The 23,336-nt window shown below is 47.1% G+C and overlaps 1 protein-coding gene across 3 annotated transcripts in view; it reads left to right on the forward strand.

The window, feature by feature from the left end:
• Window positions 1-1,762: 1,762 nt before the first annotated feature.
• Window positions 1,763-23,336, forward strand: part of pde3a (phosphodiesterase 3A, cGMP-inhibited) — a 72,017-nt gene continuing 50,443 nt past the window's right edge. Inside the window, exon 1 of one of the 3 annotated variants that reach the window (XM_084672608.1) lies at window positions 1,763-2,092. Coding sequence is in view for 2 of the 3 variants with exons in the window: in XM_084672606.1 (XP_084528732.1) it covers window positions 11,127-12,035 (909 nt within the window). In the remaining variant the exon portion in view is untranslated. Of the gene's footprint in view, window positions 2,093-11,126; window positions 12,036-23,336 lie in introns of those variants that run through there. The other 2 variants (XM_084672606.1, XM_084672607.1) reach the window with 2 other exon arrangements.

Below are 23,336 nucleotides of genomic sequence, written 5' to 3' on the forward strand. Positions count from 1 at the left end.
AGCCCAGGAAAAACAAGGCCTGCTGGGTTTCTTGGCCCAGCACAGATTAGATCTGAGGCCTGCTGGCATGTCTGGAAGCTTCCAGATCTGTGGCTTTCAGCTCAGGACTGCATGGAAGCCTGACTCTGGGGAGTAGCCCTGCTGACCAGACAGCCACAGGGAAAGTCCCCTATCACGCGCGCGCGCGCAAACAGTCGCACGCCCGACGTTCGCAGACATGCACATAGACAAACTCACAAGTGGTCACATGCACACAACATTCACAGACCCACACACGCGCGCCCATGGACAAACGGTCACACACGCAACATTTCCAGGCGCACACACACACACATACACACACATACACACACACACACGTAAACATAAACACACACACATACAATCCTGAACACAGCGAAATACAAAGGAAATGAGCTTGCCTTTGGATGTCATTGAGGCCTGATTCTACTACCCATGAAGACTCTAGAAATACCACTCTCTTCATATGAATGTTTTATTTAATATTGTCAATTATTTTTTGTATTTGAATTCAAATCTTTATTTGATGAGGCAGTAAAAGTGTGAAACATACTGTACTGTTTTAGGTAAACTGATTGCTTTGATTAATTCATGTCTTTAGTGCAGTTAGAATATATATTTTTTAAGTCTGTTGCAATAAACATGATGCTCTGGTGTCTTGTCACACAAACATTCTCAGTGACAGAAGCATCGGACCCAATTTTGGAATTCCAATTCAAGTCTGGGGATGGTCTCTGTCCCCGTCATCGTTCCTAGCCCCCCCTCCCCTCATTCACTGCGGCAGCCTCTGCCCCCCGCCCCCCTCTCAGAACCCCAAACCGGTTGGTGAGCGAGAGGAACAGCATACTGCACAAGTCCTGCAGAGTTGAGGCTGTTTAAAATTTAAAGATATGCCATTTTAGCACTTTAATTATTGAAGGCTCTCAGTGAGCCGTGAATAACTTGTGCATAATGCAAGTCCACAGAAATGTTTCCGTGGTGTATATTCTTGAGAATTTGGCTCATTTCTTCACTCACATGCTTACGTGCTTTCCGTTACGGCAGACCTTGGTGAAGTCACACCTTCTCAGGCTGTGACTGAGTGCACTGCACGCACGCATATCGATTGAGAAAAAGACCTTGACTTAAACCTTAGTGATTTATTGATGAGGTCCCTTGCATTTGTATGGGATGTTCATACTGTCCGCCAACTTTATGGATGCAGATGGAGAGGAATGCCAATGCAGGTTACACGGAGCACACATAAGCTAATATCTCACCAAGGAATATTAATCAACCACGAAAAGGAACAAACGCAACGATAGCTATAATAATAACAACTAGAGAGAGTGCTTGCGTGTTTTTAGAATTTATGGGTGTACTTAAATTTACAATGGATGTTTCTGTGAAACATGCATCAAAACAAAGACATTGGGAAATCATGTGTAAAAAAGGTCCTAACCTCTATTACTTCGACCTCACCTTAAGTTCTTCCCTTCAAGTGATATTTTTTAAGCATTTACTCATATTGCATTCATTCATTATTAAGTGCCCCCTTTGAAACAAGCTGATTCTAACAATGATGTCATTGGCAGTAGGTGGAATCACGATTCAAACAGTACCATCTGCAAACTGAAAATATGCCCCCCAATTATTTGAATAAAAAGTTACATGAAGCGATCATTACATGTCAGTAACAACATCCTTGTATGAAGACGCATCATGGGAGTCATGTGACCGGCTATCCGCGTTGCGAGTAGGGAAAACCGTCGCGCGCTTCTGAAGTTAGAACTGGTGTTATCCACGCCAATCGTTCGGATATTGAATGCCATGGATTTCTACAGGACTTATGATCATTATTTGATACCCCTCTCCTGGGTTTTTACTTTAATAATGTATCAGTCCGGCATACAATGCTAACTCAACAGCTCAAATACAGGGAAAACAAAGCTGACAAAGTTGTAGGCTATTACTACTGTTGCTGAATAGATTGGTACATCCGGGTGCTTTGGAGAACTGCTAACATTTTCGTCACCTGGGAAGCCGGTGGTGCTCCGTTTTGCTCCTAGCTTCCGACCTGACCACCGGACCGGTAAGTACATTGTACAACTGAGCTAATCGAGACTACCGTACTCTGTGTGATGTGGGATTGGAGGAGTTAAAAGGGTGAAGCCTGGAAACATAGCTAGCTAGCTAAATGTTATCAGCCGGGCCTTTGCCAATTGCCAATTACACTGTGGCGTTTCTGCAGCTGTCAACAATTTTAGGTAGCTAGCTATCTCCCAGAAGTTAACGAGGTATTTCATGACAGTTTGTTATTATTTTACTCTGTTTCCCAATGTGATTATAGATGAAGTGCACGTTACTCAATAAGTTATGTTGTCATCACACAATACTTAATATCGGAAAGACACTGCAACGAAAACTCTGTAACGTAAACCGTGAACAACTCAGATGACATCTCAAACTACTTGTTATTCCCAGTTTCTCCCCCCATTGTAAATCCTTATTTCTGCAAAGTCCTCTTTAGTCCTCTGCGTTTGCCTTTAAAGGGTAACACGGCCGTGTCTGAAAGACTGTGGATGTACCAGGCTCCAGTAAACAGTAGTGACATCGGTTAGTGTTTGCTACGTCCGAGGGCACTCTCTCTCTCTCTCCGAATAAATCCTCCTAACAAGCTCAGGTTTGTACATTTGGAGATGGCTGGACTATCTCAAAGAGATTACTCTACAGAGTACATATCTATTTTACTTTTTTTTTTTTAAGCAGGATCAACTATTTAGGAATGGCAAGGAGTTAATAATGTCTGAAAGCATTGGCTTATTCTGCTTAAGCTTTAAGAATAAAGGCCACTTTTTAAAGTTTTCTGGTATTGTATATACACTAAATGTGTGTGTTCACAATGCATTGATTTTTAAGAACACATCTGATTTAAACACCCAGATGATATCACAGTCTCATTAGTAAAACCGTCCCAAGCAATAAACATTGGTATTAGAGGTAATCCTAACTGTCATGTGGTCCTTTTGAGTTTCTGTTGAGTGATCGCTTTATTTTCATTTGATTTCCATGGCAACAAAATGTCAATATGTTTGTTATTCTGAATCATCAATGTGCAGAAACTAAATCGACATGTGAGATTGTAGTTTTGGGAAACATGGAAAAAGGAAGGTTTCATAGTCCCAGAGAAGTGTTTCACCAGCACGAGTTTGAGAGTTTGGGCCACTGTTTCTCCACTTTGTAATTCTGACTAAAATTATTATTTATTTTTTTAATTGGGAAACTATAACGTTATCTTAATAGAATAGAATTGCAAAGATAAAAACAGTTAGCATTTAGTTGTTCTCACTCCCAAAACCTTGTACCTGCACACTTGACCAGAACTGAGTATGAGGAACCTCCAGTGCTTGCTTGATATCTTAATCTCAAATACCTATTTGATATTGTAAAGAACAAAGTCAGTTGTTTCAAACAAAAACACATTTCATTCCCAAGTTATGAGGTATCAGATTAATGAGCTTTTAAAATTTGTTTTAACTTGCATGTTTGAACTAGCACATGTTCTTGGTGGCGAGTTGAAGCCAGTGTTTTGCTTGACAGGGTGTGACGGACCTGCTGTGGGACGTCTCTCCCAAAGTTTACAACGGTGGGGCTTAACCAAATGGCAAGTGTGAGCTGTTAGAGGTTTCAAATTTTTTGTCAGTTTACTTTAAACGGCCTTTCCTCCATTAAATGACGTCAAACGGCCATTGAGAAGTCTAAATAAGGATTTTTCTGTGGGTCGCAGTCGACAGAACTGTCTTCACGTTGTTCCTAATGTTGTATTTTTAGACCTCCCAGTTGATGAAGGGAAATAAGTAGAGAGGGAGAGATACATTATATTGTCTATAAACCCCCCCCCCCCAACCTACCTTAAAAGTCTCTGTTATGAATATCAACCATGTAGGTGTTTCCTATAAAACAGCTTGATAGAGGGAGTGAGACTTTGTTTGTAAATGTGATCCTCTCTCCGTTTCCTCTAGAAGGGGGGCCACGCCGGTTTATGGATCACTTCCTCCTCGTCCCTCTGGCACGGCCTGACATGTAGAGGCGCCACGCTTTGTGATGGCAACCGGGATAAACGGCTCGATGAGGAGGGGGGATGCGTGGCTGCTTAAAAGCCTCTCGTCCAAATAAAAAGTATGAGAGAGAGGGGGCTGGGAGGGAGTGAGGGAGGAAGAGAGGTCACAGTGAGAGGTCATAGAGAGAAGAGGGAGGGGGGGGGGGTAGAGAGAGATAGAGGGATAAAGCAGGAGGAAGAGAGGGAGAGACAGAAGGAGACTGAGTGTAAGAAAAGGAGCTGTCATAGGATGAAAATCAGCTGGGGAGTTTCTTCACGATTAGACCCACACTGGGCCGGATACAACAGGCTGAGCACAGAGGTAGTTGAGACACCAGATCCCATTGTCACCCTAAAAATACTGCTAGCCATCTCCAGCTAGGAAACCATGCCTCACTCTGATCATCTCCATGGAACCTGCAGGGAAGCTCCTCAGACAGCATTCTTATTCTACCTTTCTGCCAGAGACGTTGTCCATGAACCAAAAGCATATTTACACGTACAGAGACTAGACTAGACTGTCTGGCTTGTGTCAATAAATTATTACTTGCACACTGAAGAAGCTTGTAAGTTTGAGGATCAAGTAAGACTCTTTTCTGTGACTTCAATCACGTCAATGGAGCCGTAACTTCTAAGAGAACTGTGAAAATAATTATTTAATTTGTTGATGGGCTTCTCTAGAGGTCTTGAAGCCCACATTCCCTTACGAAGTGATTCAAATCATGCAAAAAAAAAAAAGTCTGCTTCTGAATTTGTTTGTGTGTTGTGTGCCTGTATTTACACATTAGAAACAGGCTGACACCGCTCGCTTCCTGTTTCCCTTTCGGAATGCCTCTGCCTCTTTCTCCACTGCCCCTAGCCTCCCTTTCTGGGCGCAGCTGATCCTTCAGACCTGCCCTCTCAACAGCATTCCTTCTGTTTATGAAAACATGTAAACTGACGTCGAAAAAACTGAAAGTGAGCAGTCAGCTCTCTTGGCCTCTCTCCCCTTCGTCCAAGTGCCATATGAAAGCTGACTTTTGTGCACTGGCCCGGTCTCATACAAGGTAGACGGACCAGTGTTGTTCCTGGCAGTGCTTGGATAAACACAGACCAATTATATCAGGCTGCCTGGTGTGTCAAATCGTGATATACAGTTTTATTTTGCATTATTTGAGAAGGCTTAAAAAGCAAATCTGCACTCTTGAGAACAAGTAAGACAGAGATATTCAATACAGTTCCTGCAGTTCCCTATGGTTAGCATAAATCCATCAACCAGGCCTGGTATCTGATGTCCACGACAAGCACGCAACTCCCTATCCACTGAAACCACCACGTTGTTTATAACTGAAGTTTACGGTTCCCGAGACATTGATGTTAAATATTCAAAACTTATACAAGGTACTTTTTTCTTCTTTTGTCTTCTCTATGTAATTAATGTAAGGCTACTCTTCTGTCCTCAGAGCGTTTGAAGTGCATTATTCATCCAAGGCTGGTGTTCTAGCTCTCTCTCTCTCTCTCTCTCTCTCTCTCTCTCTCTCTCTCTCTCTCTCTCTCTCTCTGCCTCTCTCTCTCTCTCTCTCTCTCTCTCTCTCTCTCTCTCTCTCTCTCTCTCTCTCTGCCTCTCTCTGCCTCTCTCTCTCTCTGCCTCTCTCTCTCTGCCTCTCTCTCTCTCTCTCTCTGCCTCTCTCTCTCTCTCTCTCTGCCTCTCTCTCTCTCTCTCTCTCTCTCTGCCTCTGCTTCTGCCTCTGCCTGCAGCATTCTCACCCCAAAGTGTGAACCAAGCACCTCTTTTCAAATTATTTCCCAATTCTCGACCTCGAGTCTCAAAAATTGTTGTTCTCCAAAGCAAGGTGCTGTCTATTCATTCACAATGTAAATATGTGTGTGTGTGTGGACGTGTGTAGCATGCTGCACTCGTGTGTGTGTGTGTGTGTAAGCATGAACACCTGGATGAGCGTGTCTGTGTGTGTGCGTGCGATCATGCAAAACTGATTGTTTGTACTGAAACACTGGGAACTCCACATGTTCCCTTGCTGTGTCAGAGTAAACCTTGTCTAGGAGGTTGTAGGCAAACCCACAGGGCTAGCAATCACAGCGGAAGCTGTTTTTTAAACAGTCATCCTTACAGTTCCACCTTTGACAGACTGCGATACGTATTTCAAGTTATCCCTATTTAATGAGCTAGGATCTAACAATCCAACAGGGATTGCCCTTGACAGCATCAGGATTGGTTTAGTCTCATCTTTCTTCTGAACGTTTGAGATCATTATTTATTCTCTTTCTACCATCTCATCCATGGAGCTTTGTTATTGCAGAGTTATCTTGTATCTAATGCCCTTAACTCATTGGACTGTAATGGGTTTAAATTAGAATAATAGAATATATTCATAAGAGTAAGTCTGAAGTCTAGTAGCCTGGTGTGGGGGTTAAGTTGTCAACATTTGCCAGGTCGCTGGTTTGCCAACATCAGATCTTGTTGCCAACATAGACATCAGTTTCCTATCATGGACCAAACAGAGTCGGTTCATAATCGGTTCACATTTCAATTGCGATTCAGTCTTCTAGCGATTCACATCGATTCAGATATGTTTTTGTTTGTTATTTTTTATTTTATGATGATTTTTTTTATTTAAAAAAAGTTTTGATTAAAAATCGCAAAAAAGTTGTGAATAGATTTTTAATCAAATCGTGACCCCAAGAATCGATTTGCATTGAATCGTGAGGTCTTAAAAGATTCCCACCCCTACCATCCGTCCTGTCAACAAGGGCTGACCCTATGCTTCCCAGCTCTGTGCACAGGTCTAAACTGAAGGACACAAGTGTGGAGCGATGTGGATACTCTACTGATTTGAAACTCTGGATGTCTGGGCTTTATCATCCATCTCTTGCTCCATAATGTGTCCAGCCTAAGGCCTGCATCTCTCTGTGCCACCGACTGTCTCAGGAGGGGGAGATCCCTCACTGAATTTGTCCTCCAAAGGTTTCTTACATTTGACTGTTTTTCCACTGTTTTCTCTGAGGGTCTTTGGCTTAGGTGCAGTTCTGTGGGTGTCTGTGAAGCTCACTGCGACTTCGCTTGTAAAAAGGGCTATACAAGCTAAATTCGATTTAGATTTGATTGGATTCTGATTGGATTTGATTCTCAAATGTATACCCACGTGAGATGAGGAATGATTGACTCACGCTGTCCAACATAATACGGTACTTAAAATAGGCAGTTTAAATGTTTTTGGATTGATTCTCTAATGTGTTTTCCCATGACTTAGCTGCAGTATGATAAACCTGGGTCTGTGAGATCCATACTAGTCTAAAGAGACACAAGGATTGTTGATTCCCTATGCGCTGCACAAGGCCCCTGTGGAGTGTAGTAATACTGCATGGCTGGGTATGGGTCGAAAGATCGAGAGCGAGATAGAGAGAGAAACGGAGGGAGAGAAGGTGAGAGGAGATAGAGAGAGCATGTGGGGGAATGGGGACGGGGGAGAGGGGGTTGTGTAGGGGAGGGGAGGAGGTAAGAGATGAGAGAGAAAAACAGAAGAACAGAAACGAGAGGAAAGGGAAAAACAAAGATAGAAAGGGGGAAGGAGAGGTGAAAGCAGGAGAGGAGATGGAGGACAGAGGGAATGAGGGAAGGAAGGGAGGACATAGGGATTGAGGGGGGCGTGCCCCTAGCACCTCAATGGAAACTTGACTCGAGGCCAAGAACTGCCTATCAGGGTCTATAAACACACTGCCCGTGTTGCTCCCCTCCACACACAAGCGTCAAACTAAATGTAAACCCATTTCCATCACATCGTACACCTCTCTGCATGTCTTTCTCCTCTTCTAATTTAGTTCAAAGCTCCTTTTGAAGCGTCATAAATTGAAACTTTCATCTCTATCACTGCTCCTTCCAACATACATTAAAAAAAAATATGTAAAAACATGTACATGATAATTACAGACAGCTTATAGTTGACTTGATTATAGCTAAGAAAAACCTGCTCTTAGCTTTTATAATCATAAATAAGATTCTAATCATGCTTATTTTAATGCTCTTTTACAAGGTTAGTTTGTAGGAAGGCAACACTTTTGGTCTTACTGTCATGTAGTTCAACATGTAGAAAGCAGAGAAGACCAGCCTCCATGGTTCAACAGTAAACATGAGCAGCCAGACAAAGGCAGAAATGTGATCTGTAAAAGCAACCAGATCGCCGACCCCAAAACACTTCCTGAAAATGCGTCACATGGTCATTTCTGGCCCACAGGGCCACAGTGAGGTTTGCAATGAGATGGATTGCTGACCCTTCAACAAGAACCAAACCAGATGTCCGATGAATTGGTCTCCGTAAAAAAGTCCCCAGTTGTAAAAATTATTTGGGGTAATTCAGAGGGGCCTGCTGAAATATTACAGAAAAGACAGGAGTTTCACAACAAACTTGTCCCGAGTAGAATAAATCATGTTTAAAGCGGAACTATGTGATTTGCTGGGATTTCCCAGGAAACCATGCAATTGGCTGGGATCTCCCAGGGAACCATGTGATTGGCTGGGATCTTCCAGGGAACCATGTGATTGGCTGGGATCTTCCAGGGTTGGAGACTGGAACGCTTCGTATTCTCTGAGAGAAGACAAAAAAACAAACAGCTGAACCTGATAACCCCTGTTCCTGATCATTGTTATGCAAACTACGGCCAGCTGTGTGGCTGTCTGATCTGATGACATGAATAACAGAAAGGCTTCGGCTTGGGGTCTGCGTTGACACACGATGACTTATGCTGTTTTTCTCTCTGCAGTCATATCTTCCACATATTCATAGCCTGTGAGAAAGTGAAGAAAAACAAAGTAAATGAAGTTCTTTCTCTCTCTTCCTCTCTCTCAGGTCAATTCAGCTAATAACCTTTTAATACCCTGCCCCCACCACCTCCAAGGCTAGATTTAAGTAAAGATAGGCTTTCCTGAATAATTCATTGGCGAAGAAAAACGACAACAACCTGCCTGGCCACGGACAGGGGAACGGTGTATTACAAGCAGACTAAACTGGCTCCCTACACCTCTAGTGTGCAGGAGTCATGTTGATCTCCTCCCATAAGCTGACCACTCTTCCACCTCTCTCCCGGAATAGACAAATCCAACTGTCAACAACACTTGCACAGTTACTCATAGCGCTACTGATAGTAAAAGCATTCAAGTTACACAGGAATTGCTGTGTAATTAAGTATGATGAGGTGTTAACACTATTGTATGTTAAATATGATATGAAAGAATATGAAGGCGTGGGCTGACAGCGCTGCATGTGATCCAGAGCTGAGTCTGACACCCTCGGGAACATGCTGGGAGATGACGGGCAGCTTCCTCAACAACCCAGGCCCTAACCTCCTTCAGCTGCTATCGCTCCCTGTTCGCAGCACTGGCCCCCCCTCCCAACACACAACTAAACACAGTTGACACTCAGTAGATAGCGATGGGAGTGCCGACCACACTTCGCACACGGGAGGAACTCCTGTTGAGACGGACAGCCAGGAACTTCAAGGAGAAGCTATCTCAGTCTGACGAGCGCCGTCGACCACTCTCCCTAGATTGGGTTATTAAAAACTAGTGTTCTTAGCGATTTCCTCTGTGAGACTCAGAACACGGAAATAGAGAATATTTGAGCATGGCATGAATAGGACTATCTGTTTTGAACTCTTCTATATATTCTCCAAGTATAAGAAGTCCAGATGTTCAATTGCCTCAAAGGTTGAACTTTGAATGTGTTTGCGTGTCTATGTGGGTGGGTGTGTGAGTGTGTGTGTGTGTGTGTGTGTGCATGCGAGGGAGTGTGTATTGTGCCCATATGTGTACTGTAGGTAGACACGTGCATACACATATAAGGACATGTGTTCAGTACCTTCTGAAACATTGATGTGATCCTCCCACAGTGATTGACCTTCATACATCACACATATCACAACTGACACTTCATTAGGATAAATATTTAAATTACTTATTAAAGATGGAGTAGGAACATCTATTTGAGGCAAACAATTCTTTAACCTTTTTTAACAAAGAAATAAATACACTGCCATTTGTTTGGATTTCCTTAGAAAATTACAAAATAATGTTGGCTAAACAGCTATTTGGTTTTAGGCTATTCAATTCCATTCAATTTATTGATAAACCAACAATGGCACGAGGCAAAACGATGCAATAGTCGACAAACAAATAAAAGAAATCAATATAGAAAAGACAGCGTCCACTGCGCGAGCTGGGTAGGGTTTTAAGGATTCAAGGGGGATCTCCTGCGTCGCACTGTGCTCCCTTTTGTGCCGAATGAAATCGGGGGTGTGAATGAGCCGAGGCACAACACTCACACTCTCATGCACGGGAGAGCTGATGACTTACATTCCGGCTCCCCCTCTTTCACTTCACAACATCAGGACTCAACGACCGAAGCGCACTGAAGCAATTAAAGATTTCATTTCTGTTTATACTCGAAGGCAACGGGAACCAATTTCGATTTCGTGAGGTTCACTTAACAAAGGACCGGGGACACCCCAAGTACTTTAGAAAATGTGCGTGTGTTTAAGCTACCTGGGAAGGCACTCGTGTTTTGTAAAGACTGGTGGTGGTGGAAGAAGAAAGGATTGAAACGGGAGGAGATAAAAAAAAACAGCTAAATAACTCTGAGACTCAGCGCCATAAAGGAGGGCACCACGGGATGTGTGGATAATGTGAGGGAAGCAATGGCCTAGATCTGTAACGTCAAGAATAGGTCTGTCATTCTGCCTCACTGCTTCATTGTATCGAGGCATTCCGTGCTTTTCTTGTTGTAGCCTACCTGAAGGAACATAACATAATGCTCTCAGACACAGACCGTCACCATGCATAAATTGAGACTCTCTTTTGTGCGTATCAGTTTTTTTTTGCCATATTTCTTGTTGTTGCTATCTTTAAGTCATCTTAAATGTGCGTAAAAGGGGTTCGGCTGCTCCGTCAACCACTCTGCATCGATATAACTCATGCCCCGTCCCATAACCCGCTGGTCTATAGACTTCCTCATATACTTCCATATTTGCCATTTGAGTGATGGCGATGCCAGTAGAATCTGACAGTAGCGGTGTACGGAGCAGCACTCATGAAAAAAGCTTCAGGGTACCAGATCGCAACGGTTATGTGAAAACATGTGTCATCCCGCTGTGCCGCGACCAAGACTATGAGTCGTGGTTGAGCCTAATTCTGAGTAAAATATGGAGTTCTCAAAGACTCCGGTGTGCGGTGTGCGTGGGGTCGCTTTCGGTTTTTCTCGCTCTGGTGGTTACCTTCGCAGACTGGAAAACTGAGCCGAGCTGTAGCAGTGACAGCAGACTATCCGGATCTTCAGTTCATTTTGATTCAGCCTGCGTAGGAGAGCTGTTGCAAACTTGGTGGCATTTGATTTCGCTATTATTTTCCCTTGTATGTGCCTTTTTTTGGGTAGGTCTGTATTTGATTCGCTGTGGAGTTCTTATCCAAACCGCCCTTTTTCTTTTAACGTTGTGCCACCTTGGCGAAGCAGCCGCGTGGTCTCTCCTGCACGGGACGGATGAACAGCTGTTTTCTTTCGCGTCAGCGGCTGTGGTCGTGTTCGCTTGCCTGGCCACCGGCGCACTCATGGTAGCGCGACTGAATCAGGGCATCTCTGTCATTGTTTTCATCAGTGTGGTCAGAACTATCTCACTCATTTCGTTGCACAAAGTACGGGCCACTTGGAGACCGTACGTGGCGTACCTGGTCGGAGTGCTCGGCATCCTACTGGCGAGGTATGCTGACAAGCTCCTTCCCAACCAAGGGGGACATAAGGAGGGCTGTACCTCCGTGACTGGAACGAGGGAAGAGATCCCTGTATTTAAAAGGCGAAGGAGGTCCAGCTCAGTGATATCCTCAGACATGGCACACAGTCAGCCCAACAGCAAGTCACACCGGAGAACATCGCTGCCATGCATTCAGAGGGATCAGGTAAGGACTTTTTGTCTTACTGCAAGTCCCATTGGACTTCCTGGACTCAGTGGTTTGATTTAGCAAATTATGTGTTCGAATTTTAGCTCAAACTATATCTACATCAAATACATTACAATAATTAGATTGTTATTATTATTATTACCAATGACAAATATGAAAACAAATAATAATACCAATACTGATTTACATGGAAGGGTTATTACATTTTGTATTATTAGGTATATTATATATTCATTCACTTCTATTTGGTTACAAAAAAAATTCTATGAAGTGTCTTTGCTGCCTGAGCATGTATGTGGCTTTGAGATGGATAAGTGAATAGTCATTACTTCAGAAAGAAATAATCATGCAAGAGCCATAGGATTGGATACTTATTTCCATTGTAGCTGTCCATTTGTGTTTTATTTCAATTCTGTAAAATATAAGTTGTCTTTATTTTTCATATTGATCAGAACAATACTCAACAAAATAAATAGTCAACATGAAAATAGTGAAATAAGTGGCAGTGCGGTTTCAACTGAAACCAACACATATAATTTAGATTGACATTATCAGACCCAATTATGAAGTATTTTCAAGTTTAATGTCATTTGTAGGGATGCTTTTGGAAGGTCAAAACATCCCTCTAAACTCTCCCACGCATATGAAGAGGCAGCATATTTAAACTTGTTATTGTTTGTACTTAAAAAAAGAAAAGAAAAGTTAATTATACATCCAGCTTTGGTAGTATGGATTTTGGTGTATGCGCTCCCTCACCCTTTTAGTCCTCCTGTCCTCAGCTCTTTGGAAAATCAAGCTGTGCTCAGTTGTGGCCTGCTCTCTTAGTCATGACTGACACAGAACGTAGCTGCGCTCCGCTCCAGAAGGTCAGAGGCGCTTCGCTCCTTCAGCCCTGCCAGGCTCTGGGGTCGGACGTCCCCACCCTATGGAAAATCAATGAGCGCGCCGAGTATTTCAACGCAAAACAGATTTCTCTGTCTGATCAAAGACCCTCATTGTGACCCTGTGCGCAGTCAGAGGGTCGGAGACCTGGGAGGGAGGCTGTGTCGGCTTGGCCACTTGAAAAGATGCCTCGTCTCTCAGGGATGGTTAGCGCGGGGAGAGGTGGGCTGGGGGGGGAGGCATGTTTATTTTTCTTTGTGGTCCAGTCAGCCCCCCCCCCCCCCCCTCACACACTCACCCTCCCACACCCCCTATGTGTGGAGTAATGGCTGCTTGGATGTTCCATATGTGTGTTGTGTGTAGTTGTGAGCTTACCCTGTCTGAGAGACACAGGGATGGGAGTGCGTCTGTGGCCCTGTCCTGTTGAAAACAGCCGGGCTGGATCAACTAGGAGAGGAATGTTGTGTCTCTCTCTCTGTGTGTGTCCGTGTGTGTGTGTGTGTGTGATGTTTCTGTATGGTGAGTGATGGGGCAGAAAACCGATGCAGATGAGCGCTTTGCATTGAACATTTACAGGGTCCACACAAACAAGCATCTGCCCCCAGATGGCTCTGATTGAATCATTTACAGTCTGCTGTTTTTGTTCTTAAAGAGCTGTACCCACCTTGTTGTGGCGAGGAGATTCACAACACCCAACACACAAAGCCCTCTCTTGCAAGTGGCAGTCTGATGAGCTCTGTCTGTGAGCTGATTACCTCAGATTTATTGTTCCTCTTTGCACACTGTGGTTCCTCGCCCGCGGCCTGCAGCAGTATATTGCAATATTCACTTGTGAGAAGTAGGCGCAATAATATTTTGATTTGACAAATTCACTCCCCGCCATAAGTTCATAGTTGCAAGTTATTTGTTAGTCTCAAATGAAATAAGCAACTCTACAGCCACACTTGTGCTCAGACACTATAAGGTTGTTATTTTCCAGGATGCAGAGTATGAACAGTGGTAAAAACAAGTGATAAAACAGGCCATCAAATCAAGGCAGCCTAGTTTGCACATTTTCGAGTGCTTAACATTGATCGGAGAAAAATAGCCCCAGTTCGTCGACATGTGGTTTTTGTTTGTTGCTGAATTCACAAAGCCTTCCAGACAGATTCCATGGAAACTCTGTCTAACGCTTGTAAAGCTCTGAGTAAAGATGATGATACAAGAGGCCGACAACGTGTCTGAGAGGGACTGGCTCACCTGGTTCCTGGGTAGAGCCCCCTAGTGAAGGCTGGAAACCATTACAGTCAGAAGAGATCAGAATCGACCACTGTCCTAATGCAATTAGCTAAATATTGTTTGGCCTTTCGATTTGACACTTTGATGCTTCTATTACTAGCAGCGTCCTCCTCCCTGGTGGGGGGTGGGGGGGGGGGGGTGGTGATGCAAAGCTGACTGGTGGCAAACGTCCTCTCTGAAACTGAGACACACATGGTGTACAGATGCTGTACGAGTCGTGTCTTGTCTGTGTGGTCCTGTAGTGTAAACATGCCCAGACTGACCAATGGGAGTCATCACACACACACACACACACTCTCTGGCCTTACTAACAAGGGTCACACAATCCGGGGGGGGGGGGGGGGGGCTGACTGGGGGGGTCATCAGTGCGACCGCATGCTGACTCAGGGAGGAGTGGAGCATGTCTCGCTGACTTATCTAAGCCACTGTCGTGATTGACTGTGCGGCCACATGTGAAATGAGGGCAGCCATGTTGGAGAACACTGGATCGTCCTCCATGCTGTTGTTGGGGGGGTGCTTTAATTTGCGTCCATTAGTTTACAAAGCAATTATGTTTACAAAAAATGTACTTGGAGATTCGAAACCGTGCGTCACATTTGCGTCTAGGTACGAGAAACGTTCTCTGAGGAAGGGAGACGTATGTACCGCTGCCTTGAGCCGTGTCATTGAAACGTCTTCGTTTTTTTCCCCAGACTGTCTCTCCCACAGTTCCTAAGTGTATTACTATATAAAACTCTTCAGATTGATGCTCACTGTATAAAAACAGTTTATTCACAAAATAAACAGAGCAAAGAGGAATCCTTCTGTTTCGCCTCCCTCCCTCTCGCCTTTCTGAAGCGCCATTGGTCCTGGCCCGCTGGTGCCTGTGAGCGGGGCAGGCATCTTCCTCTGGAGAAATCGCAGATTTAATAAACAGGCGTTTTCTCCCTCTTTCTGATCTTTGTGATTACAGAAGGGCTGCATCCATCACTGCTGTAAGTAGGGGTCCTTCCGGCTGACGCAATAAAAGAAAGTCATTATTAGCTGATGCAGTTGCACCACTTTGAGAGATCCAGGGCTTTGAATCCATAATACGGGGTGACAGCTCAGCCTGATGTGCTCCAGCTGGAGAGAATGAACTGAGGGGGGGGACTGACTGTCCCAGGCGTCGTGCGCTAAACATCACTGCTGTCGTCTCATTTCCTTTCCTCTCCATCCAAGACATCCACCGAAGACAAACTATATCGTCGACTTTCCGACAATCTAGGCTTCCCATTGGAGCCTTCCTGCATTCCACATGACACTACAGGTTACATGTTTTCAGTCAACTTATTTGAGGCAGTTGCGTTGGACCTGGAATGCTGAGAAAGCGTTCGATTGGCCTTCCGTGTGAAGCTCTGTACTGATTGGATTGTAGCAAGGCGACCTAACAGCCACCGGAGAGCTCTCTCCTCTGTCTCACACACACACACACACACACACACACACACACACACACACACACACACACACACACGCTCTGCTCTCCATCCTCTCTGACAGCAACACAAATATTATCCCAGCCAGCAGAGGAAATTCTTTCTCAACTTGGATGATAAAGATATTCTTAAAATCTATAATAATGACTTCCTGTGCTAACGCTTCCAAACACAATTATTGGTTGTAGAATGTTTCCAGTTGCGGTTTGCACATGTACTCTAGTAGCATTTGAATTGTATTTCGTTCAGACATTTCAGTGACAGTCTTGAAAAATCTCACTGGACCACTGCACACTCTTGCCTTTGTGGAGATCTATATCCAAACTCAAAGCCTTGTGGGATATGAAGTTTTTTTGGGACTGATTCTGGCCTCTGGGCTAGACTCAAAACCGCCATCTGGAGAGGAAGCAGCTATCCGTGTCTTGAGATTGAGGCAGAACTCGTCACGTTTCCCAATCTCTGTCCAGCCCCAGTGTGTACTACTGAGGAATGGAGGGACGGTTGGGGATGGCGGGATAGTGGATTCGGGGGGTTGGAAGGATTGAAAGTAGGTCATTTGAGGTTTTGCTTAGTAACTAGGCAAAACAGCAGGCTTACTCCCCCCCCCCCCCCCCTGAATGGCGAGAGAGATTTGCGTTTGAGCATAGTGTTGCCAGGGAGGGGGGCCGGACAGGACGGGGGGTTGTTCTCCCCCAGATCTGTATGTTTTACCTCTGCCCAGTTGGCAGCTAACAGCAGAGCCTCGTCACTCCTCTCGAGCCCCACGCCCCGAGCCCCACGCCCAGAACCCCCCGCCCAGAACCCCCCGCCCAGAGCCCCACGCCCAGAGCCCCACGCCCAGAGCCCCACGCCCAGAGCCCAGAACCCCACGCCCAGAGCCCCACGCCCAGAACCCCCCGCCCAGAACCCCCCGCCCAGAACCCCCCGCCCAGAACCCCACGCCCAGAACCCCACGCCCAGAACCCCACGCCCAGAGCCCAGAACCCCACGCCCAGAGCCCCACGCCCAGAGCCCCACGCCCAGAGCCCAGAACCCCACGCCCAGAGCCCCACGCCCAGAACCCCACGCCCAGAGCCCAGAGCCCCACGCCCAGAGCCCCACGCCCAGAGCCCAGATCTGTTGACACCTGTGGGTGGGTGATGGGGATCAGGCAGCTGGCAGTTCACATGCAGCACACACAGCCCACGGCCTCCTCTTCTGCAGGGCGAGCAAGACTATGGATTACCAATGACCCGCCATCAAGCACAAGACCTGTACACAACCCTAGGTCCCGGTCAAGATAAGGAGTTCTTTATTCATTTTTAAGATGGCAGCTATAGCACATGTCCCCACGTTGGATCCACTGACCCGTCCGACATGTGGTAACCATGGGGACGAAGATGGGGGGGGGGGGGCCTGAGAGGTTTGGATGTCCTCACATGAACACAAAGAGCTTCTAGCACCACGAGTGCCCAAAGACATCTTCATAGCTGAGCGAAGCTTGAGTCTGTGAGACCCATTCCTAGCACACGCACTCGTGTTTAAAGGCAACTTACAAGAAAGAAATGCAGCCAATCACTTGTGGGTTGATTTGACCCTCCAGACTAAAGCAATTACGGTAGTGAGGCTTCTGGGTTACCCTAGAACGAGGGAAGATATTTTCCGAGGTGAACAAAATGTTCTTGCCAAATGTCTGTGTGTGTGTGCTCACATGTTTATGTATGTGTGTGTGTGTGGGGGGGGGGGTTGTGGTTATTACATGTGCATGTGTGTTAGTAAACTCAAAAGAGTGTGAGCAACTATCTAGGAATGTTTTCGCACTCCCCCTTCTGATAAAGACCCATACCACTGCAGGCGCCGCTAAGGATTCGAAATGGCCGTTCGTCACTTGCTGGAACTCGACGTGTTGCCCTTTCCTTTCATCTTTCTCTGTATCCCCGGGGGCTTTTTCATCAGAGTACCTGCCTGCCGTTCAGACAGTGATCCTTTACATGAGGGGACATTCCTCTGCTTCCTCTGCTGCTAAACGGGCTGGAATGTGCAGGTTCAGCAGCATTCATCTGGAGTCCTGCACACCCCCCCCCCCCCCATTCCCTCCTCCTCCCAACTCCTCCCCTATCCTCCTCCTCCCCTGACCCCCCATCCCTCCTCCCCCACCCCCCCCCCAATTCCCAATTCCCAGACCCCCTATCCTCCTCCCCAACCCCCTATCCTCCTCCTCCCCTATCCTCCTCCCCTACCCTCCCATCCCTCCTCCTCTACTCCCCCCCCTTCCTCCTCCCCTACCCTACCCTCCTCCTCCCCTCCCCCCCTCCTCTGAGCCAACACCACCATCCTGGTCTGTCACCAGGTGTGCAGCTGGCCTCAGCGAATGAATGGGCCACTCTCACTCTAACCACCAGGAACAGGAAGCGTGTGTGTGTGTGTGTCCGTGTGCGCGCATGACAGTAATCACTTGCATGCATTCTCCTTCTTGGAAACCTGCAGGACCTACGAGTGGTGACGTGGTTCACCTTTGACCCGTGCCGAGTCAAAGAGGCGGTGTGAACGAGGCTTGTTCCCCTCGTCTCTGAGACGGTGAAGGAAACAGAGCCAGCTTCTCTGCTCGTTAGTCAACCAAAGTTCAACGGACGTGAGGGAACATTTGGCTCTCTCTGAGGAAGTCCTGGAATTTCACAGTTTGGACCTCTGTTGTCCTGTGGTTCTGATGATTCACCCCTCCCCTCTCCCTGAAACTTCTACCTGGTAGATATGCCTGCTTGCCACAGCTCCCCTTGCCTCCGCTCCAACACAAAGTAGACAGACGCCTAAACGTATTCTACATTTCCGCACTCATGTCAGTGTTTTGGCTGGAAGAACGCTGCAGTCGGGAGGTAGCAGGCTCTGCGGCCATCTGGTTGGCTAGAGCGAAGAGAGGAAGCTTGTTATTGTAGCCTCTGCATGGTAAGACCTGGGTCCCTGCTGGAAACAAGGCCGGCGCTGTTCCCTTCTCAGTGGTATGTTGAAGTCTGAGAATATGTTCTAGAAAGAAGAAGAAGAAAAAATTCAGTCTGTACATCTGTCTGTCTGTCTGTTGGGGCTGTTTCGCTCCTTGCTGGGGCAGGTCTCAGGTTTTGGTCTGAGGGACGTTTTTTCTCACTGTCACTTTCAATTAAGGAGATCTTAAAGGTGTGACGTTTGGTCGTGGTCTGGTCTGGTTCTATATTTACATGAATGGCTGTAATCTAGTTCTCTACGCGTTTGGTTGTGGTCAGATTTTGTATTTAGGGTTTTTGTTCTGGTTTGGTATGTGGTCTGGTTCCATATTTACAGGATGGTTATTGTGTCTGGTCCTGCATGGTTGTGGTCTGGTCCTGTATTTATATGAATGTATTAGCTAATTTTAGAGGAGATGGTATGTCCTGATTTGGAAGCACATAACTGGTAGTGAAGAGGTGTCCTGTCCAGAGGTTTGATGACACAGTCTGCCGACACAGCTTCAGCACAGTCAGTAAAACAGTCCCCCAACAGAACAAGAACACAAATTCCCGGTAAAAAAGTAAATTGTCCTATTTTAGTCCAAATACGAGATAATATTCTCTCAGAGAGATCACAGATTGCTTTGACTATTGCATTTCCTAATTAACTTTATTTGCCAGAATTGTCCCTGAGGGTGCAACAGCAGGCAGCTGATTAGTACAATGTTATTGTACACACACAAGCTTCAATATAGGCCATAGCTCAAACTAGTTAGCTTGTAGATGAAACTTTTCTGTCAAATTTGATTCACTGTTATTTCATGTGGAAGGTGGTTTCTCTGGAGGGAAGAGAGCTGGTGGTGTCTTAAGGTTTAAGATGCCTTCTGAGCGAGCGGTGGACGTTGTCGTGAGGGTTTGATAGAGAGGAGCTCCGAGGAAAGATAGTCCTCCACGCATCTACGGCTTAACCCTGCGCACTCACGCACGCTACGTCAGACGTCAGGTCCCTGTGCTCTCCATCAGGTCCCTGTGCTCTCCAACAGGTCCCTGTGCTCTCTGTCAGGTCCCTGTGCTCTCCATCAGGTCCCTGTGCTCTCCAACAGGTCCCTGTGCTCTCTGTCAGGTCCCTGTGCTCTTTGTCAGGTCCCTGTGCCCCCCCTCAGGTCCCTGTGCCCCCCCTCAGGTCCCTGTGTTCTCTGTCAGGTCCCTGTGCTCTTTGTCAGGTCCCTGTGCTCTCTGTCAGGTCCCTGTGCTCTCTGTCAGGTCCCTGTGCCCCCCCTCAGGTCCCTGTGTTCTCTGTCAGGTCCCTGTGTTCTCTGTCAGGTCCCTGTGCTCTTTGTCAGGTCCCTGTGCTCTCTGTCAGGTCCCTGTGCTCTCTGTCAGGTCCCTGTGCCCCCCCTCAGGTCCCTGTGTTCTCTGTCAGGTCCCTGTGTTCTCTGTCAGGTCCCTGTGTTCTCTGTCAGGTCCCTGTGCTTTTTGTCAGGTCCCTGTGCTCTCTGTCAGGTCCCTGTGTTCTCTGTCAGGTCCCTGTGTTCTCTGTCAGGTCCCTGTGCTCTTTGTCAGGTCCCTGTGCTCTTTGTCAGGTCCCTGTGTTCTCTGTCAGGTCCCTGTGCTCTTTGTCAGGTCCCTGTGTTCTCTGTCAGGTCCCTGTGCTCTTTGTCAGGTCCCTGTGCTCTTTGTCAGGTCCCTGTGCCCCCCCTCAGGTCCCTGTGCAATCCTCAGGCTTTACGTAAGGACTACAGTAAAGGTCTGGATCAATCCCCCCACTCCCTCTCCGCCAACACTGTAATCACCTGCTAACACACACACACACACGCATGCATACACACGCATGCACACACACACACACGCATGCACACACGTATACACACACACACACACACACACACACGTACACACACACACACACACACTCTCCTTTGGCTAACTGGACCAGGGGTCATTGATTTGTTGTCCCCCCCTCCCTTGTGTTGCTAGGAGACGTGACTGGCTGACTGCTTCAACGTGCTCTTGTATTGGTGACATCCGTTTGTGCCCGGTCGCGATCAATGGCTGGGACTGACAGGTCTATGTCTATGGCACGGCTGTGTGTATTTGTGTGTGTAAGTGTAGGTGTGTGTGTGTGTGAGTGTTCTTAGCTAGACTGGGTTCTGTGGAGCTAAGATAGGGGCCGTTTGGTTCATCTCCCTGGGCACCCAAACTCTCTCCTTAGGCAAGAGAGGCCATGATGAGTGGACACTGCCTCAAGTTCAGGCTTTGCATGACAACTGAGAATGGAGACGAATCGAGAGAGAGCCATGGGACCCGGCTGATAAGGCTGTCTGTAAAACACCAGAGACTGGCTGCTCTGGGTCTGGATGTTCTCAAGCTACATGACAATAGCTGTATATTCATGAAAATGGCTGTTTCTGTGTCTGTGTGTGTCAGGGGGGAGAATTTAAATTGAAAATCCTAAGTCACAGCAATGAGAAGAAGATGAACGTGCCTTTACTTTAATGGTTTTTCGCCATAGGCCGTGTCAGGTTCCTCTCTCCCCTCTGCCTTTCTAATGTTTTCCATTAGTAGCTGTTCCCTTCATCCTCTACAGATCCCTGCTTGCCCTACTCTTGGCGTGGCTGAAATTAAATCTCCACACCCAACCCCAGACACCTCATCTCGTCCAGCAGCCTCCTCTCCTCTAATCTCTTTTCCTCTCCTCTCCTAAACCAACATCACCACTCCCTTTGCATCACCACCACCACCACCACCACCACCATCACCACCATCACACCACCATCACCACCACCACCACCACCACCATCACCACCACCACCACCACCACCACCATCACCACCATCACACCACCATCACCACCACCATCACCATCACCACCATCACCACCACCACCACCATCACCACCACCATCACCACCATCACACCACCATCACCACCACCACCATCACCACCATCACACCACCATCACCACCACCATCACCACCACCATAATCACTACCATCACTATTATCATCATCACCACCTTTCCCACCATCACCACCATCAGCACCACCATCAGCACCACCATCACACCACCATCACCACCACCATCACCACCACCATCACACCACCATCACCACCACCATAATCACTACCATCACTATTATCATCATCACCACCTTTCCCATCATCACCACTATCATCACAGGCCTTCGTCCTTACGAAGACATTTGCAATGAGATTACTGATGCGTTTCTGAGTCACTCTTCTCTCCCCCTCTCCTCTCCTCTCCCCCTCTCCTCTCCTCTCCCCCTTCTCTCTTCTCCTCTCCCCCTGCTCTCCCCTACCCTCCTTATCCACGCTCTGATACACATGGAGATGGCACAGTGTGTATTGACATTTAGGTATGGCTTCTCGTGTGTGTGTAATCGCCAGGACCTCTCACCTCCGGTGAGGCAGCTTAGATGAGGTTTACCACAGTATTTCAGGCTGAAAACATGGGTCTAGGGATTTGTTTAATGACTAATCCATGGAGCGAGAGATGTACCTCCCGAAGAGACGTTCCATTGTCGTAGCGAGGAATGGCATGCGGAGCGCTTGGCGTGCTGTGGACTGCGAGGCAGAAGGCCTTCTGACGTCACGGGGAAACGTGACCTACTTCAGGAGAGGCTAGAAGCCTCAGGCCAGTGGAGCAGATGAGGCACGAACACACGCAGGCACGAACACACACACACACGAACACACACACACACGAACACACACACACACACGAACGCTGCTTTCCAGACTCCTCTTCAAATGGAAGAGCCACTGATGAAGTGACTAAAGGTCTGTGGTCTTGTTGGGCTTTATTGTTGTGAACATCCATGGACGGTAGCGGTTGTCAGAGCCCGGCCTGGCAGACGGTGAGGCTTTGTGGGGAGAGGAAAGGTGTTGGGGGGGGGGGCACATCTGCTGCGGTTTGCCGCAGGCCCAGTGGGACCAGGGTATGGACCCATCCCACACCCCTATCCCTCAGTGTCCCCAGTGTCCCCAGCGACGTTACGCAAGCCCCCCCCCCCCACCCCCCCACCTCCCCACCCTTAGATCAGATGTGTGGCTGGTAGTGAGATGTTGTGCATGCGTCAAACTGGGTTTGAACACCCTGTCCACCTTCCGTTCCAGGTGTAATTGTTGGGTTCTGCCCCACTACTGAGGAGGGCTGTGAGGGAGGCTGTTTACCAGATGGCTTGCATCTTGTCGTCTAGTTCGTGTGAGTTTTGATTGATTCTGCCAGCGGATGTGATTCAATTCGGCACCATATTTCTTGCGTGTGTTTTTTTTATTTAAAGTTTGAGATTCACAATCCTGAGATTCACAATCCTGGAACGGGATGGGAACGTTTGACAACCTGGCAGCGTCAACTTTGCATGTAAAGCAGTTCTGTCCGCAACAAGATCAGATCATTTCTTCGTTTTTCCAACATTTGTTTTGCCGTTGTGCCTGCCAAGCCTTTGCTGGCTCTGCTCTTCCCCGGTGGAGGACTCCAGCCTGCCAGGCATCCTACCCTGTCGAACCCAGCCACGTCCATGGGACCATCTCCACCAGATGCAGACATTTCTTAATCAGGTTGTTTTTCGGACCGGGGTCAGGGTCTATCTCCCCCTTGCAAGCACACGAGGTAACCTTCAAGAGCCTACGCAATTTGCTGGAGCCACCTTCCCAGGCCCACCTGCCGAGGCCCACCTGCCGAGGCCCACCATCCCAGGCCCACCTGCCCAGGCTCACCTTCC

Source organism: Hypomesus nipponensis, chromosome 14 (assembly GCF_054491055.1).
Source record: "Hypomesus nipponensis isolate SF chromosome 14, ASM5449105v1, whole genome shotgun sequence".
In the NCBI taxonomy this organism is placed as follows: Eukaryota; Metazoa; Chordata; class Actinopteri; order Osmeriformes; family Osmeridae; genus Hypomesus; species Hypomesus nipponensis.